Consider the following 15,044-nt stretch of genomic DNA (forward strand, 5'->3'; position numbering starts at 1 on the left):
CTAGCCTCTGGCAGACAGAGGATGGAACCAGTCCCGGGAAGACTCACGGGGCACGACTGCTGGCAGCGCTCCCCTCTCCATCCTGAGGAACAGGTACAAGAGCCATCGATTGGGTCACAAGCCGCACCATTGGCACACAGACAAGTCTGGTTACAGCCCAAACCCCAGGTCCCGCTGGAGCACAGGATTGAACAATCCACACCCTGCCAACCTGTAATGCAAAGGGAGACGGTAGCAACATTTGTTCATTTATTTGTCTGATCAACCATTGGTTCATTTGGTATTCAATAATTCAATATTGTGATATTATTGAACATGCACAAAATTGACGTCATGGACCTTTCATAACATTATTAATAATTATTATTTAACATGCTTATGAGTGCTTTATAAAAGTATTTAGATTGTATTTGCAGTGGTTTCTCAACAGCACCAAATGCTTTAAGACATTTTCACATTATTCTGGCTTACTATCTGCTGAAATATTGATTGAAAACATTATATAAATTGGTAAAATGGTAACACTTACTATGCAGTTCATACTTATAATAAATTGTAACTCTGTTTTTGATAGTTTAAAACATATGCATGACATATAAGTATTAATTATTCAGCAGTGATTGTATTTATGAAGATGTAGTTAAGGTCACACTTTATTTTGATGGTCCATTTCTTGAATTTAAGTTACATTGCATCTACATGCCAACTAATTCTCATTAGATTATAAGTAGACTGTTAGGTTGGGGTTAGGGTTAGAGTTCAAGTAAGTTGACATGTACTTGTAAAGTTTCTTGTAGTCAGTTAAATGTCTGTTGAAAGAGCAGTAGCAACAGATATTAAACAGACAGTCTACTAATAATCAAATGGACTAAAATAAGTGTTACCATTTATAATCAATCACTGCAATTCTATAAATGGTTTGTCATGGTTTTTTTCTTCATTCTGTACATTTTAAAATGCTTAGATTTAGAGTTATGAGTTGAAAGATCAGTTAAATTTGCAGTAACCTATTTATAAATGCATAATGAGCACAATGAGCGTGATGACCAAATCCTCTTTATATGGAAAAGTTTTCACCTTACTTACAGCCATCAATGATGCATTAATAAAAGTTTAGTAACTGTGTTGTGACTCAAAATAAGTATTTATAAATAGGGATGGGCACTAAAATTGGTATCGGTATTTATTGACCGAACACCAGTATCAATAACGATAAAAAAAGATTAGGCATGTAGTTTTGGTATGAAGCTCTATGCTGCAGCAATGGTCTGTCCATTTGTTATCCTCTGAGAAAAACGGTCGATGGTCGCCTAGTTACGAGAGACGCCATAAAAAATGGTGAAGGAAAGTATGCACTGCGCTTGTCACTTCAGATTAGAATAACAACACATGCGAAAATGAGTGCTGTACAGCAGCAGCGAGGAGATTGTAAATAAAAAAGGATGTAAGGATGTCACCTGAGTGGCTTTTTGGTTTCTTTTCTTTTGCATCCCAGCCACTAGCACCCCATCTGAAAGATTTTTTAGCATAATGGTAATGTAATCATTCAACCTCACAACTTGTAATGTTGCAGTATGTATTTGAATAATGATGGTTAGTTCCTTGACTTAAAAGCTCAGATTTAATTATCATAATTTCTTTTGTTTACAGAGTTGGAGGTTTACTGTATCATTATTATTCACACCTTACAGATGTTGATCTACCTTTACCATTGCATACACATTGTAGCATTTTATTTATTAAGTTTAAGAGTCTTTTTATGTTTATTTTATAATAAAGAGTTCAGATATTTTGCTTAAATAATTTAGTTTTTGACTAATAAAACTATTTGCCTTAGTAATTTTGGTAAATTAAAATAAAGTGTGTAAATAAAAAAATCCAAATATTCCTAAATGTATTGTCAAAAATATTCAATAATTATCGATATCAATAATTTAAAAAAAAAATTATCGATATCAAATTTTTCTTCAATATCGCCCAGCCCTATTTATAAAGCATATGATTCTTAATAACAATATGATAGCATTAATTTATTTGACAGAATAAAATCTGTTAAATTACTAATAAGCCTTTGTAACTACAGCATAACGTTTGCAAATTTATACATAAATACAGTCATGACTGCCTAATTAATACTTACGAACATGTGCATTGAAAAATGAAATGCATCACTAGTAAGTAATAATAACACTATTATAAACGGTGCTATAACTGTCATTATAATACAGTATAAGGTTTGTTGTGTTGATAGATACATTTATAGAATTGTTATGATTCATTACAAATAATTATATACAGAGTCAGCATTTATTAAAAGTGCTTCATAGAAAGTGTCAGTTATAAAAATACTATCCATAGGCCTATTGATCATGAACACTTTACAGTCAGGCTCCATTTGTTAACATCAGGTGATTTAACTAAACTAACTATAAAACTGAGTTTTTTTAAGCTTTTATTGAAGCTTTTATTAATCTTGTGGTGATCATTTCTAGTTCATGACTGATAAGACATTAAAATCAAAAGTTGTAATCAATTTATTAAGTGGAGTTAAATTCAGTTGTATTATTTTAACTAACTTAAACATAGTAACTAACAAATGTGGCTTTTTCTCATTGTTTCAATGCATTAACTAATGTTTACTAATGAGAATTTATTGTACAACCTATTATACTTCATAATCTTTTTGCAAATGAATTTGATTAAAACATTTATTTACTCTGAACATGTATCTACAATAAATCATTTCATTCATTCATTCATTCATTCATTCTTTCCTTCCTTCCTTCCTTCCTTCCTTCCTTCCTTCCTTCCTTCCTTCATTCATTCATTTTCCTTTGGCTTAGTTTGTTTCAGAGGTCACAACAGTGGAATAAACAGCCAACTATTCCAGTATACGTTTTATGGAACGGATGCCCAGCTGCAACCCAGTACTGGGAAACACCCATACCCTCTCACATCCACATTCACACACACACTCATACACTACGGGCAATTTTGTTTATTCAATTCACCGACTGCATACAGCATGTCTTAGGACTGTGGGGAAACTTGAGCACCCGGAGGAAACCCACGTGAACACGACAAGAACATGCAAACTCCACACATAAATGACTAGCCACGACTCGAACCAGCGACCTTCTTGCTGTAAGGCGACAGTGCTAACACTGAGCCATAGTGCCACATAAATAAAGTATTTTTAAAAAATATTTTACCTGTTAAAGTAACCTCTTTTGCAGCTACAGGGTCAATTTCATGATAATACTGTAAATCGTGATAAAAGCTTCAGCAAGTATTCATAACAAGAAAATGTGATACCGTCAGAAGCCTAGTTCCTTAAGTAGTTTATTTGTAAGAAACCAATCGCTTTACATCCTCTTCCAAATAAATAGTCTCTGGTTTATAACTGAGTTCAATTAATAAAGGGGGAAGTGAGGTCACGTCTTGACAGAAGCCAAAGGATTCTTGTCTCCCTCGGCTCGTAGCGCAAAGCAGTCAATGAGAGGAATATATGCATGGTTTGAGGTCAACATAAGAGCAGAGTGGGAAAGGCAGAGAAGTTGTGTAGCACACTGGGGTTCTGCATTATGAATGGGATGAGGATTTTAAAGGTACTGTCTCTAATGAGCTTCCTCCCAATCTGAAAGGACCTGAGTGAATACTCTGCTTGTGCAGGCCTTTCTGGACGAGTCCATGTTTATGCAACAATGAGGCTCGTCCCGCAGGTACGGTTAGCTGCGGTCAGCCAAACGCTCAGTGCTCACAGGCCTCTTGTGGATTCACACTGCATTTTTTATGCTATTACAGCCTAAAAACACCATATGTGTAAGTGGTTATGCATTCTTTGAAAGTGACCTGAAGGGACTTTGTATCCTTTGATACTGAAACACCGTTTTTTTATAATGACAGAAATGGATATATGGACAGTGGTTGGGGATATTATATAAGTTTTTTCAGAGCGTCTGAATTCAGAGTGTTTGTTTTTTGAAGTATCACAGCTTGTTAGCCATGCCGATTTTCAGCTTGCAGTCAGGGTTAATTCTCTAAACATTGACATCTCTTTTTCGAGGGAATTGGAAAATGATTAATTAGAGCCAGGATAATCAATTGCAAGCATTACGACTTCTCCTTATTGTAGAATTGCATTTATTGATTGTACATTGATTTATTTATACAGCTTAAGGTATAATCTTGTTATCAGGTTGGTTGTAAACCCACAATCTCTTGACTTTCTTGCTAATCCTGTAGGAAATGAGGGATAATATGGATAAGAGCGCATTATGCCATACCTTCTTTACAGATGCAGGAGCCATCGATTGGTGAGCAGGACGCCTGGTTGTGGCAGTGGCAGGTGGAAGTGCAGTTAGTCCCAAATAGTCCAGATGGGCAGGTTTGGGAACAGTCATCTCCCTGAAAAAAACATAGAGCGACGTTAAAAGCCTTAAAATCCTGCTGCACACAATCTGCTACATCCCTTTCATAATTTAATATTCATCCTCTCCTTTTTGAGCATGTTCATACTCTCTTTTTTTTAGCAAGTATGGACTTGTAATGATGCTAGCTATAATGCAAAACTATCCATAACATTTTTCCAACTGTGTATCAATACCCCAGCAACCTCAAAGAACACCCTACCAAAAATATAGCAAAGCCTGTAACTGACATTCAGCAATGTAAAATCTAAACCACAATGTGGTAAACCTCTCAAAACATCTTAACCTCATAGCAGCGCCTTGGCAATCCAAAATTATTATAATAAACACAAATACCAGTATACCTTTTATAATAAACACAAGCTACCAAGAACATATTCGCAAGCTACCAAGAACATATTGGCAACAACCCATAACACCATAGAAACTGCATAACAAAGCCACATTTTGACAGCTGCATAGCAACACCCTAGCAACCACATGCAACAATGTAAAAGAACAACAATTACTGCACTAACATGAAAATCTGGCCAATACCAATATATGGAAAATGATTAACAATAAATAAATGCTGATAAATACAAAGCTTGATATCATTTGTTTCTGAGCCTGATAACAATAAACCCACAAACATTGTATTTATCAATCGTAACTTTGAAGTTCTAATTTTTTCCGTTGCTGACATCTTGTCAGAGGAAACAACGAAAGGAAACAATGAAAACCTTTATGGTCAGAAGCATGTAAATCTAGCATCTGAAGTGGATCCAAACAATACATAATTTCATGGCAAATAATTTATTTCACATCGGGTCAATAATGAAACACTAAAAAGAAGCATTTATTGAATGATACAGATATGGTAGCGAATAAATCACTAAAATACACTAATTAACTTCCCAGAACACATTAGTAGGTGTATAACAATGTGTAAAACCATCTCAAACATTTGAATAACTACAGTACACAGAAACACTTTGGCAACAACAAATCCCTGCAGCTAACAGGAACTGTTCCCAGAAAATTCAGTAACGTTCTTTAAAAGTTGTGCAAATGATAGCACATAACGTCATAACGACTTCTACTGGTACTCATAAACTTAATAGAAAATGCTTCTTATTCTTTAGGACATTATTTGTACTTAAAAAATGTTGATTAAAAAATGTTCTGAGAACATTATTGTAATGAGAATAGAATGTTCTAATAACGTTTTAAATAACTTTATAAAACATTAATATAACATGACACAGTCCCATATCCAGCCTGGCGAAAGGGGTGGTTGTTTTTTCTCAAAAAGTGGACCTTTTCACAATTATACACCTCATTTTCTATTTAATTGTGAGATTTCAATACATTTTAAGCACTGTTTTAGATGAATTGGCTTGTCGAATGATCATCATAACCACGCTTTTTGTACCAAAAATATTTACTAAAGATTTAAAATAAAAAAATGAAAAATTCTTATTTTTTAAAATGCTAATTTTTACATCATATATCAATAAAAAATATAGATGAATCTGTTTTTAATTAAAAATAAGGCAACTGTCATTTCATTATGCAAATTATAAATAATAAACTGGCCAGCACATTCAACTTTCCTCACAATTTGACCAGTTGAATAAAATAATAATAATAAAGTTTACAATTTTTCAACCTCTCTTGTAAAAAAAGTTAATTTGAAAATTCATATATAACAACAACAGCCAAATTAGTATTGTAATTAGTTGGGCCGCTTTTGGTGCTTCACACCTTATTTTGTTTCAAGAATAAGGTCCAAGATTTAGAATAAAAGTTACCTGTAGACTGTTTTCTCTATTTAACAATAATATAGTAGTGAAAGATGACTTCACTTACGTCACACTGTATGTTTTCTATCAGCTGGATGTTGGACTAATGAAAAATAATTGTTTGCATTGGCCAAATCTAATAAGCTGAAGTCACGACAGCCAACAAAGGATTTCGCTAGGTCTTAAAGCAGGGGTGTCCAAACTTGGTCCTGGAGGGTCAGTGTCGTGGAGAGTTTAATTCCAACCCTAATCAAACACACCTGAACCAGCTAATCAAGCTAAACTCAGCAGGACAGCGGCCCTCCAGGACTGAGTTTGGACACCCCTGTCTTAAAGCCTTTTCGATGGGTTATTTTCACCTATTATGATGGAATAGCATTCAAAATAGGACAAATGAGCTCATATTTGGGACAAATTCTGGACATTTGTCAGTGAGGGGTGGGTCTTTTGAACGAACTGGAACGTTTTGAATAATGTCGTTATAGCCAAAAAATAACGTTAATACAATATGTACTAACAAATGTTTTGAATGTTCTAAGAACTTAAAGAAAAGTTGTTAGGGGAATGTTTTTAGAACCTAAAATTGTTAGTTGGCTCAATATTGAGACAAAAGGTGCATCACTGTCACTTAAAGATGACACCAACGCTTTGAAATCACTCCCTAGTGGCTGAATACAGTACAGGTTCCATTCCCTTACAGCAATAATCTCAAACTCAATGCCTGGAGGGCCGCAGCTCTGCATAGTTAGCTCCAACCACCTCCAACTCACACCTGCTTTATACTCTATAGTAGTCTTGAACATCCTAATTAGTTGAATCAGCTGTGTTTGATAGGGTTGAAGCAAAACTGTGCAGAGCTGCAGCCCTTCAGGAATGCCTTACATGTTCCATTCCCTCTACATGCAAACAAATGGATGTGAAACAATCTATTTTAACAAATTAACAATTTTAGCTATAATTTTTTAAGGAGAATAATATAGAGACATGTCATCCAGTTTTTTAAAGCTCATAATTATGCCAGTGAATTTCGCTCAGGAAGGCAGACACATTTCCTATGGAAAACGTCTGTACTTCTGTACTTATGTAATTTCATACTGTAACCCGAGCACTGTTTTGTGAAGTGTGACTCTAAATCCCAACTGAGGATTCTGTAAAGCTTCCCACAGGAAATTTCCTGCAAATGATTCTCCGCAACAGTGCAGCATATGAGTTAGAAAGGCAGCGAACACATTTGCACAGCAGAAAACCAGAAGTCCATGCGTCCTTGTTGCCATTGCAGCGTGTGTGTCAGCGGACGCTCAGTGCTAAAGGCCCATTTTCCCCAGCTGCATTAATGAGCTGACAGCCCCTGGCCCTCAGCACCTCACTCCGTCCGTCCATCCCCCAGAAAAAAACCCCATAGCTGATGACTGACAGACACTGTGTTCTTAAACCCTGCTCCCCAGCCAAACAACACCAGCACAATCTCTGTGCTCAGCCGGTCTCAGCATGGGAGTCACTTCTATCCCAGTGCCGGCCATCACCGGTGTCTCCTTGCCTCATTCCTGCCTCTGACTGACAGCTGACAAAATGATTTAGACTCCCAATTAGTGGGGTAATGGCAGTGTGTGGTGTGCCTCCTGCCTCCGTCTCCCCGGTGCCGGGGATTGAGCAGCAAAGGACCCGCTCTCTCATTATCATCTGGAACTAGGTCTGAGTGGAAGGCAGGATAAGATATGCCACAGGACGCCATGGGCACCAAGAGGGACTTAAAGAAAGACAGACTCTTGCTCTCTCTCTCTCTCTATATATATATATATATATATTTTTTTTTTTGTTTCTCCACTCTCTTTCTCTCCCTCTCTTTCAATCTGTCATCATTTATCTCGCCCGCTCACTTTGATACAATCATCTCCAATATTTTCTCAAACTCCCACTCTTTTCTTTCTTGTATGCTTTCTCTTTCTTTGTCGTTCTTGCTCTCTCCCACATTCCCCCATTGTATTCCCCATTTCAAATAGTCTACCTCTCCATCTGCTTCGCTCGTCCATCCACTCCCCACATGAAAAGCTTACATCTGTGGATTAATTTTTCATCAATCTACGTGCAGTTATCTTTGTTCCGCTCAAAAGTGACAGCAAGCAGACTGCTAACAATGGCAGTTCTGTTCAGCTGAAAAAGACTTAAAACTATCGGTGGAGGCAGCTGAATGTGGGGCGAGAAAGTTAGTTTGTTCGACTTTTCAGCAGACCTGCAATTTGCTTGGTGAATGGGTTGGAGGTAAAAGAGTCTCTGGCTCACAAATGACCGCGGGGATTTAGCGAGACCCGAGAATGCTCCAGATTACACTGACACAGGCCTGAGAGCACTCATTCAACTGGGTGACCAAACTCCTCCAAAAGCAGGCTGAAGCACGACTTATGTTTAGAGGTTAAATATTCTTCCAGATTCAAGCATGTCTTCAGGCTTTGAGTAGAACATCTGAAGAGTTCAGATGCAAAAACCTCTAAATGCCATCTGAAATTTTCCTCTAAAATGAGCAATTTTATCAGGATTCTGTGTCTAGGTTCAGTAATAGCATATGTGTGGCAAAGAATAAGTTCTTTTCCTGGTCTTTAAAGTGAAATAACTTAACATAAACAAAGGAGGCTGAGAAAATTGTAAATTTCTGATGAAAATTTGAGACGGCACTTAGAGGTTTTTGCATCTGAACTCTTCGTTATCATATTTAGGGGAGTTTGAGACTGCACTGGCCACGTACAAATGGCATCTACAGTGCTTGGCATATCTAAGTACACCCCTCACAAATCTATATTTTAAATTCATGTTTAATAGAAAGCTATACAATATTATATTTGTGCATATACAGTAGTTTATTCAGTACTGAAGTCCAATCTGAAGCTTATCTAACAAAATAATTTACGATAACGGTCCAAAAACTAGTACACCCAAATTTATATGTTATAGAAAATATATAATACACATTTTAAAAAGAGGAAAAATCAAGAGAAGCAAAAAAAGGAAATATTTTGTTGAAATTTAATTGTATTATCTTTCTATTTCTAAATATGTTTGGTGACTAAAATATTATTTCAATAAATATATCAGTTTAATAAATCTGTTTTGTTTAAATGCACCCAAATACATTGCCTATATTCACTGAGATATACTGTAGATACAAATATTCATTTTCAAAATGGGGTGTACTCAATTATGCTGAGCACTGTAAATTCATTTGTCAGTTCACCATTCGGTGCCTAAGCCTGTTATGTATCAACACCAATATCTACAGCAATGCTGGTTTAGTCAAAATCGACAACAAAAATGAGTCTTTGGTAAACAAAACAAAGCAAAGCAAAGAAAAGCAAAACAAAAAACACGCAATTTTTCATTGTTCACGTGTCAAAAATTGCAATTTCAGAAGTAAGACGTGTTCTGTACAGTACATAAGGAAATATAATTTATTGGAATCAATTACTTCTAAGTTACTCCCTAATTAAGGCTATTATTTTAAATATCTGAAAACAATTAATTTTTTTTTACCCTGCTTATTAACAAAACAGCCAATGTATCAGAATCAGAATCAGTGAGAGCTTTATTGCCAGGTATGTTCACACATATGAGGAACTTGTTTTCGTGACAGAGCTTCTACAGTGCAACATAATTACAGAGACAGGATAAAAAAACAGATAATAATTATATTAAAAATAGAAGAAGTAGTGAATGCAAATATACAAACTGACAAGAGCATGTTTAGGTATGTTACTACTGTATATACGGCGCTATACAGTTGAAGTCAGTTATTAGCCCCCCTCAATTATTAGCCCCCCTTGTTTATTTTTCCCCAGTTTCTTTTCAATGGAGAGAAGAATTTTTCAACACATTTCTAAACACATTAGTTTTAATAACTCATTTCTAATACTTAATTTATTTTTTTCTTTGCTATGATGACATAAATAATATTTTACTGGATATTTTTATAGACACTTCTATACAGCTTAAAGTCACATTTAAAGGTTTAACTAGGTTAATTAGGTTAACTAGGCAGGTTAGGGTAATTAGGCAAGTTATTGTATAACAACGGTTTGTTCTGTAGACTATCGAAAAAATATATAGCTTAAAGGGGCTGATAATTTTGACCTTAAAATGGTGTTTAAAAAATTAAAAAATGCTTTTATTCAAGCGGAAATAAAACTAATTAAGTCTTTCTCCAGAAGAAAAAAATATTACCAGACATACTGTGAATATTTTCTTGCTTTGTTAAACATCATTTGAGAAATATAAAAAAATAAAATAAATTCAAAGGAGGGTTATAATTCTGACTTCAACTGTATGTGCAACTGTTATGTACAAATTGGCATGTAAAGTATGTTGTTAAATAAGTGTATAGCAGGTAGTGATGTTTGTTTCATAATTATTATCATCATCAAGTGTTCATGAAATGGATTGCCTGAGGGAAGAAACTGTTTCTGTGTCGGGTTGTTCTGGTGCACAGTGCTCTGTAGCGTCGACCAGAGGGTAAAAGTTCAAAGAGGCAAGTAATGTTATGTGTATTTATATAGTGCATTTATCATGTATGACCATACACCCAAGAGAAGTGCCATGGGATTTTTAATTACCACAGAAAGTCAGGAAAGACGGTATAGTGAGATATATATATATATCACTGACAGTATAGTGTCCCTTTCAGTTTACTGGGCCATTAGGACTCACACAGACCACAGTCTGAGCGCCCCCCGATGGCCTCACCAACATCACTTCCAACAGCTCCTGACCAGGCACAGCCCTGCTTAGCCTCAGTGAGTAACTGGGCTTGGGCTGCATGTGATATGACTGAAATATATAAATAAATATATAAATAAAATGGTAACGTCAATAATATAATATAATATAATATAATATAATATAATATAATATAATATAATATAATATAATATAATATAATATAATATAATATAATATAATATATAATGAAGTGGTTTGGAAAATGAAACATTATCTTTTCTAAACTAGAGAAATGCATACTCCAGTGATAATTGAAGCATGTACAACCATTTTAATGACTAATGAACATTCTTTTAGAGCGATAAAATATCTACTACTGCATCTGAGAATTCATAATAAGTCATAAAAGCACATAAGCATAGCATGTGTGCTTTCAATATGGTCCTGCCAGCACTTCTGCACCCTCATCTTTCCACCCGCTCTCTCTCTATCTCTCTCTCTCTCCAGTACCAGCAGCACAAGCCCATATATACGTTTCTTTTCTACCCCTATAAATATCACTCTCTCACAACATGATTTTGTGGTGGCCGTTGCCCCTTTAATTTCCAACCAGACTGCGGTCAAATTGTTAACCTTTCTTGCTCTGTAGGTCCAAATGGAAGAGCTTGCCTGGAAATAGAGCATTGTGTCCCAATTCCATTGCATCTCGGTCAGACGCCTTGGCCAAAGCTCCTCGAGCAGTGTTTAATAGAACTGGCAGCAGGCCCCGCAAATCCAACACAAAGAGCAGGTGGCGAAAATTAAGATACAGTCTGTGCCTCCGCCTGCTAGTTCAAATCGCTGTAGTAGCTCTGCCACAGGACACAGCAACAGTTACAGCCAAAGCAGGAGTTGGCCAAAGCCGCTGGTACTGAGTTTGTCTTAATCATCACCGCCGTTCCAGACTTAACCTGCGGCACTGCCTTTGTTTTTATCTGCTTTGCAATATTTCCAGTGTTTCTGAATGCAGCAGGAGTGAAATCCGTTCAGTTCAGCTTTCCATTTTATGTTACTCATAACTTTAAAGACTTGATCTGCTAAAAAACATTACTAGCCACTCTACAAACTACAAAAAAATCTAGCTAGCATCTTTTCAGCTACACTTTGGGGTAATTTAGATTTTTTTAGTGCTTCTGTGATTTTATGCTCACCAAAGCCTGAATTCGATGACTGAAACAATGATATCATGACACAATTCAAATAGCTTTTTTGTTAGTTTCATATATTTAAAAATGTGCATTTCCATGTATTCATTTAGCAGACCATTTTTTTCAAAGCTACTTACAAATGAAAACAAATCACTTCAAATCATCAGAGAGCAGCAGTATATAACTGCTTTGACAAGTCTAATTTAGTTCATTTTAAGTTAGTTCGTTTTATATTTATTTATTTTAGTATTTTTTCCCCAAAAATCCCAGGGTGCTTATAAGAAAGTGTCTGGTGCATATGAAGAGGAAGAGTGTGTCACCTACAGGTGGTTTGTCAAGCACACTGAAGCACAAAAAGTTGCACTATATATAATCAGAAACATACAGAGTGATGATAAATGTAATTTATTCAAGTCATAGCAAAGCAAAATTTTTTATCAGCCATTACTCCTCATTTCTTATTATTATCAGTGTTGAAAATATCACTGACTTATATGACTTGTAAAATGAGCCAAAAACAATGATTTCCAAAAACCTGTTCTATAAAGCATCTTTGGGGTTTCCTTCTTTTCTATAAAACCAAAACGGGAATTGAGGATGTATGACATCATATATATAGGGATGAGTATTGTTAAGATTTTAACTGTATTACTACTTTTATTGATACCACTTATCAGTTATCATCGAGTTTTTTAATGAGAAGATTTTTGAACAGAATGAACAACGCTTTATTTTAATCTTATTATTTTTTTATGTAAAAAATGAAACCAGTAATTGTCAAACAAATCAATAAAAATTTTCCTGTTAAAGATTGTACAATGCTTTGAAGGAACACAGTTGGAGCATGCAGGTTTCAACCAGTTTTTAACCATTCTTCTGGAGAAAAATCAACATGTTTCTGGCAGAAGTCAGGATTTTTTTTTGGCTTATAGTGCTCCCTGCAGTTGAAAATACCATCTTTGAATGATAAATTGAAGTTAAACAATCAGCTGCAGTTAATGTTTATGATTTATCATTAACACATTTACAAAAATGAGTTGTGTTTGGGATTAAAAGTAATACAGTTTTGGAGTATCTCGCAATGTAAATAAATAAGCAGTTTTTTTAATAATGTCTTAATAAGCGTAGTTTATTATTATTTATCTATTTGTAAATACAGTGATCTAAAAGCATTTTTAATGTTTACGATTTATTTAGGCTACTGCAGAAAAATACCATTTTTAATGTAAGTGAATGTTTAAGAAACTATTAATATTAATTTAGAGAGACTTTATGTGATTAACTGCTAGCATACAAACCTGAGGATGTGGATGATGCAAAGTTAGTAGCGAAGCAGTCGAAAACCTTGAGTTTGTCTGTCTGCAGTTATTGTCCTTTTGAAAGATGCTTAGCTAGATTGCTTGTGTTTCTGCTTTTACAAGAAAACAACTTGTTGCGTTTGTTGCAACAAGCATTATCGGTGGTCACTCGGGAAATTGACCATTTGGTTTGCTCCGTCCTCATCACTCTATAAAAGCACAAGCTTATGTGCGCGCAAGTCTTGTGTGGTAAATTCTCTTGTGTCTGTGCGCTTGGCGTGAGCCTCCGTAGCGAGAGCCTTGGAACAAGATGAACATTTCTCACGTGAGATTGCCAACAGTGCAGACGAATATCAAATATTGCAAATTATGTTACTGTAGGTAACATTTAGTTAGCAATAATTCTCCAGTACCGATAACGGAACCGTTAATGTCAGAGCTTATCGATACTTTGATATTTTATCAATTTTATAATTTAGCACCGTTACCAATAAAGACAGAGTTTCAGTACCCATCCCTACATCATTAGCGTGTAGGTTCCATGCTAGTGTAATCTTCCCATTCCCACATGGACTGCAGATTCACCAGTATTATTCAAACCTTCTCTTCTCTCCACCACCCACACCACACGACAACCCCAAAACATTATCAATTCTGAGTGTGCCTCATGTAGGTGAGTGGGCTTGACAAACCACCTGTAGAAAACACACTTTTATCTCTCTGACACTTTTACATACAATTGCACCAGTTTTGCACATTTGCACCAGACATGTTCTTAGAATCCCTTCATATATATATATATAAAAAAAAACGGAATACTTCCTCAATTATAAGCCGCTTTGGACAAAAGTGTCTGCTAAATGACTGAATATAAATGGTGACACAATGACACCGTCCATGTCACTGATTAAAACAGCTAATATATCCGGATTTGAACAATCTTTGAAACAATTGGGATAATGCAAGTGCATAGTCATCAAAATATACAACACTGTTCTAGTAATGTATCTTATTCAACAGAAAATCATCATACCCCTTTAAAATACATACAGCCGCTTCCCCTTGGCCCTTTAAACAGAGCGTGAAGGGGAAGGGCTTAAATCCCCCCCCCCCCCCCCCCCCCCCAAAAAAAAAAAAAAAAAAAAAAAAAAAAAAAAAACCAGCACTACAACACTGGCACACATCATCATATGTCATGGAAATCTCTTACTTCATATATGAGATCAGATGATGGCTACTGCTGTAGTTATTCCAGTTGCGTTATTTTTTGCTATTTATCTTCAGGAAATCACAGAAAGCAATGATATCATGTTATCATGACCATATAATGTGGCAATACGCTCATAACTGTACTGTGTATTTACACCGTGGCCATATTCATCTGGATAAACACACAAAAACAACATTAACATTATACCAGACACTGGTAATTTCCAGCCACTAGACTTTTCTGAAAGGGTATTCGAGTGTCAGATGTGAAAGTATATTGCAGGACTGCAATACAGGAGTTATTATTATGGATTATAGATAACAAAATTTACGTTTTTTTTTATCATTTCTTTAAAAAGCATGACGGTTAGACACAAACACCAGTATGAATATTTTAAAACATGTGCTTGTTTGTTGTAAAAATTCATAATA

General features: G+C 35.5%; 1 protein-coding gene across 1 annotated transcript in view; it reads right to left on the reverse strand.

Annotated features, from left to right (window-relative positions):
- Positions 1–15,044, reverse strand: part of megf11 (multiple EGF-like-domains 11) — a 254,354-nt gene that overhangs the window by 64,413 nt on the left and 174,897 nt on the right. Inside the window, exons 12-13 of the mRNA XM_056478777.1 lie at positions 4,287–4,407; positions 48–211 (exon numbers count right to left, since the gene is read on the reverse strand). Of these exons, the coding sequence (XP_056334752.1) occupies positions 48–211; positions 4,287–4,407 (285 nt within the window). The remainder of the gene's footprint in view (positions 1–47; positions 212–4,286; positions 4,408–15,044) is intronic.

Source organism: Danio aesculapii, chromosome 18, assembly GCF_903798145.1.
Source record: "Danio aesculapii chromosome 18, fDanAes4.1, whole genome shotgun sequence".
NCBI lineage: Eukaryota > Metazoa > Chordata > Actinopteri > Cypriniformes > Danionidae > Danio > Danio aesculapii.